The 4,909-nt window shown below is 49.1% G+C and overlaps 1 protein-coding gene across 2 annotated transcripts in view; it reads left to right on the forward strand.

Moving 5' to 3' along the window:
- The window catches only part of HK1 (hexokinase 1), an 88,197-nt gene that overhangs the window by 67,169 nt on the left and 16,119 nt on the right, over window positions 1-4,909 (forward strand). For both annotated transcript variants that reach the window (XM_011927156.1, XM_011927163.1), the window contains exons 10-13: window positions 670-974; window positions 2,519-2,667; window positions 2,980-3,099; window positions 4,543-4,638. In XM_011927156.1, the coding sequence (XP_011782546.1) occupies window positions 670-974; window positions 2,519-2,667; window positions 2,980-3,099; window positions 4,543-4,638 (670 nt within the window). The remainder of the gene's footprint in view (window positions 1-669; window positions 975-2,518; window positions 2,668-2,979; window positions 3,100-4,542; window positions 4,639-4,909) is intronic.

Consider the following 4,909-nt stretch of genomic DNA (forward strand, 5'->3'; position numbering starts at 1 on the left):
CTGACCTCGTGATCCACCCGTCTCGGCCTCCCAAAGTGCTGGGATTATAGGCTTGAGCCACTGCGCCTGGCCTGTATTATCTTCTTCATGGTGGAGGGCAAAATGTTTTTAGACCTGCAATTTTCGTGTATGATACTCATGTAATAATGAGAATCTTCTCTTTTTATGTGTGATTATGAACGATTTCATTTTTCCTTTTTACCTCTCTGCATTTGCTAAATTTTCTACAGTGTATATATATGATTTGTGTAATGAAAAAAGCAGGTGCAGAAAATGGAATTAGGCTGGGCACAGTGGCCCATGATAGTGGGTAATCCCAGCACTTGGGAAGCTGAGGCAGGTGGATAGCTTGAACCCAGAAGTTTGAGACCAGCCTGGGCAACATGGCGAAATCCTGTTTCTACTAAAAATACAAAAAAGTTAGCCAGGCGTGGCTCCAGCTACTAGGGAGGCTGAGGTGGGAGGATCACCTGAATCTGGGAAGTTGAGGCAGCAGTGAGCTGTGATTGTGCCACTGCATTCCAACCTGAGCGATAGAGCAAGACCCTGTCTCAAAAAAAAAAAAGGTAAAAAAAAAAGAGTTAAAGAGTGGAGAAAGAAAGGGTGGCCAGAGGTCCCCAGTAGATGCTCAGTCCAACTGTTGTGGCATGTCCCCCCCGCCCCCACAAGGTATTCCCGGCGTTTCCACAAGACTCTGAGGCGCTTGGTGCCGGACTCTGATGTGCGCTTCCTCCTCTCGGAGAGTGGTAGTGGCAAGGGGGCTGCCATGGTGACGGCGGTGGCCTACCGCTTGGCGGAGCAGCACCGGCAAATAGAGGAGACCCTGGCTCATTTCCACCTCACCAAGGACATGCTGCTGGAGGTGAAGAAGAGGATGCGGGCCGAGATGGAGCTGGGGCTGAGGAAGCAGACGCACAACAATGCCGCGGTTAAGATGCTGCCCTCCTTCGTCCGGAGTACCCCTGACGGGACCGGTGAGGGCCTGCTGGGGGCTGACATGCCTGTCCTGCTCCTGCCAGGGACTGAGCCTCAGTGGGGGAGGTTGGATTCACCAGTGGATGCCTTTGCACCGGTGATGCATGATTTTGCCAGAGCTAGAAACTTCCTCACACCTGTTTTCCATTTTTATTAACTGATTTGTCGTGTGTGTGAGTCGGGGCAGTTAAATTTTCCTGGTCAGACCTCCCAGGCAAGTGCTATCTACCTCTAAAACTACAGCCCTGCTCAGAGTAGTGCTCTGAGCTGGGCAAGGTGGCACATGCCTGTCATCCAGCTACTCAAGAGGCTGAGGTGGGAGGACTGCTTGAGCCCAGGAGTTGAAGACCAGTCTGGGCAACATAGCAAGACCCTGTCTCAAAAAGTATTAAATGAATAAAAAAGAAGTGTTCTTAAAAGCTGGGCAAATCCCACAGTACTGATTAGGTTTTCCCAAAGCCAAGGTAAGCCAGCAGAAGGATAAACACTCAGTGTACCCTTCTTAAATCTCTATAGAGTATGCATGAGACATTCAGGGCCTGGGGAGTTTTGCATTCAGGCGAATGGTAGCACGGAATCCAACCCTTTATGCTAACCTTGGTAGTTTTCACTGAAGCCGATCATTATGGGGAATCTGAAGAGCTTTTCAGGTGGTTCCTTGGAGTAATGAATGTTTGTGACAGGAATGTGTCCTATGTATAAGTTACCTAATACCACATTATAAGCCACCCTCATACTTAGTGGCTTAAAACAACCACCCCTTATTATTGTTCATGCATCTGTGGGTCAGTTGGACAGTTCTGCTCATCAGGGCGAGGCTCGGCTGACCTCTGCCGGCCTCAGTCCTGCATCTGCAGTCAGCTGTTGGGTCAGCTGGGAGACAGATCTCAGATGCCCTTCCACACATGTCCAGCAGTTGGCTGCTGGCTGGGGTGCAGGGGTCCCTAGCCCTGTGTCTCATCCTTCAGTGGGCCACCTGTCTGTTCAATTGGTGGCAGTAAGGGCTGCAAGGGAGAGGGGAAGACTTCAAAGCCTCCTGGAAGCCCAGACTGGGGATAGGCTCAGCTTTGCCTCTCCCACACTCTATTGGCCTGAACAATCCTAGGGCTGGGCTAGATCCCAGGGGAGGAGAAATTGACTCCGTCTTTCAGTGGGAAGAACTGCAGTCACATTGCAAAGAAGGATTTTGCACATGCAGGGAAGGGAATGATGTGGCTGTTTTTGCAAATACCCCACACCCTGACATAAATTATTAATTTTTGTAGGAGATTTTCATTGTTGCAGCCCTGGTGAAGTCTGTGTATCGTGACAGGTGGTTTACTCACATGCTCCCCTCCCAGTGTGGCTCCAAGTCTGTGGTGGTCAGGGATGTAGTGCCCACTCTTCCTCTTGAGTCTGTGCTGTGTCCTAAAGGGAGGAGTTGCAGCTTCTCCTCTATGTTTGCTATGGGGTTCTCCCCTTGAAAGTCTGGAGTCTTGAGTTTACTGGCTGCCAAGAGGCACTTAGGTGTTTTTGACATTCTTTACGTTTTTGACTGCAACAGAGAATGGTGACTTCTTGGCCCTGGATCTTGGAGGAACCAATTTCCGTGTGCTGCTGGTGAAAATCCGTAGTGGGAAAAAGAGAACGGTGGAAATGCACAACAAGATCTACGCCATTCCTATTGAAATCATGCAGGGCACTGGGGAAGAGGTGAGATTACAAAATCATAGTGCATATGCACTGCACACACGGCCAGTGGCACCGGCAGTCATGTGATGACCAAAATCCTCCATGGGATGCCCACATGGATTTGTGCCCTTGCGGCCCAGAAGCACCAGATGCTTTTTGCCATGCCTGGCGTGTGACACTCTGGTGGCTGACAAGGCCCTGGAAAAGGATGCTCACTCTGCATGTTGGGGGGGTGTGTTTGCATACGTGTGTGTGTATACACACTTTGGTCCATGTGCACTGATAAAGTTAAAACCACAGAGAGCATAGGAGATCCTTTCTTTTCTCCTGCAGCTGTTTGATCACATTGTCTCCTGCATCTCTGACTTCCTGGACTACATGGGGATCAAAGGCCCTAGGATGCCTCTGGGCTTCACGTTCTCATTTCCCTGCCAGCAGACGAGTCTGGACGCGGTGAGTCTCTGTCCTTAGGCCTCAGTGATCAGGCAACACTGAGTCCCCTGTGGCCCGGGTGGGCTGGCCCTTGAGGCCTTCTCCAGCCTCAGTGTCATTCCTAGGTGACAGTCACAGTCACAGTGGGTTGAGCCAGGCTTTATTTCACAGCCTGCAGGACATACTGGGACTCTTCTCTCTTCTTTTCTCTTTGAAAGCAGTCACCTTTTCTGGGAAACCTTCTGGTCCTCCAGGCAAAAAAAGAACCTTGTCCTCTTCTGTGCCCCCTGTTCGTTTGTTTGTTGCCTTGCTTATAGCACTTCTTACATAGTTAGTTCTTAGTGATAGCGTCTTTTGTTTCTGCTAGTGGTATGCTCCATGAGCAAGGACCTGTATCCCCACACGCCCTAGCACAGTGTCCAATCGGAGGAGATAATAAATGTTTGTTCAATACACGGGATGAATCAGGGTCCAGGATCAGAGCTTGAGCACCTGCTGACTACTGAGTACTGGGCTCAGAGCTGAAGGTTATAGCTCCTGTCCTCTGGAAGGCCACAGTCTAGTGGGGGAGCCGAGTCCTTAACACCAGTGGCTCCAGCTCCATGCAGTCAGGGTTGGGGAGTGCATTCTGGGCAGAAAGAACCAATGGTGCAGAGTCACGGAGGCAAGACCCAGCCTGTCACGTTGGAAGAGCTGTAGGTAGCTCTGGGTGTCATGTATGTAGGTAGAGACATAACCAGGCAGGAGTTCTGGAGGTGGGTCTTAGGCCAGGGTTTAAGGCTTAATGAGCAGCCCTAGGAGAGCTAGGTATGGTCACCTGCCTCTGTAAACCAGTTAATCCAGTCACGTCGCTGACTTGGGACTTTTTTCTTCTGAAACCCTTTTAGAGCTCAGGAGTTAGATCTATGAAAACTTGAGGGTTTTTTGTTTGTTTGTTTGTTTTTAAAGCATTTCACTTATACCTTCACCTTGGATTCATCACAGTCAACACACACCCAGGGTACTTTTTTCCCTAGGAAGTGTTTTAACTTCAATCCAGTGAAACCCAAAATGTATTTTAGGTAGTCACAGCATTACTAAACTCTTAGGATCCTTTAGTTATAGTGTTAGTAGACTCTTCTGTACAGCTGGTTATGCCAGTGGCAGCACCAGGCTAAGAATCAGGTGATCTGGGCTCTCCATTATTGAGTGCCGTCTTTGCTGTCTGCTGAGTGAACTTAGACATCACTATTTACCTAATGTGCCTCATTTTCTCCATCTGTGAAGTGGGATTATTTCAGACCCCTATGAGGATGGCGAGGAGGGTCTATTCATATTTTATTGGTTTGTCCTCAGATGTTTGAACTCTGTCTCCAATGTTGTAAGCCCTCAGCAGTTGTTGACTCAGGAGGGAGGGTTGGAATTTTGTATTCTCCCCTTCCGGGTTAATTACACAGGACTCTCCTGGTGCTTTTTATGTTTTAGGGAATCTTGATCACGTGGACAAAGGGTTTTAAGGCAACAGACTGCGTGGGCCATGATGTAGCCACCTTACTAAGGGATGCGATAAAAAGGAGAGAGGTAACTATTAAAATAATGTTTTTAAAAATCTTTACTGTTTTAGGAGTTTCTAAAACATGTGTTTGCCTGTTGTAAAGAATTCAGTCTGGGCGTGGTGGCTCACACCTGTAATCCCAGCACTTTGGGAGGCCGAGGCGGGTGGATCATGAGGTCAGGAGTTTGAGACCAACCTGGCCAATATGGTGCAACTCCGTCTCTATTAAAATTACAAAAATTTGCCGGGTGTGGTGGTGCCACCCGTAGTCCCAGCTACTCGGGAGGCTGAGGCAGA

The sequence above is a fragment of the Colobus angolensis genome, unplaced genomic scaffold (assembly GCF_000951035.1).
Source record: "Colobus angolensis palliatus isolate OR3802 unplaced genomic scaffold, Cang.pa_1.0 Scaffold12, whole genome shotgun sequence".
In the NCBI taxonomy this organism is placed as follows: Eukaryota; Metazoa; Chordata; class Mammalia; order Primates; family Cercopithecidae; genus Colobus; species Colobus angolensis.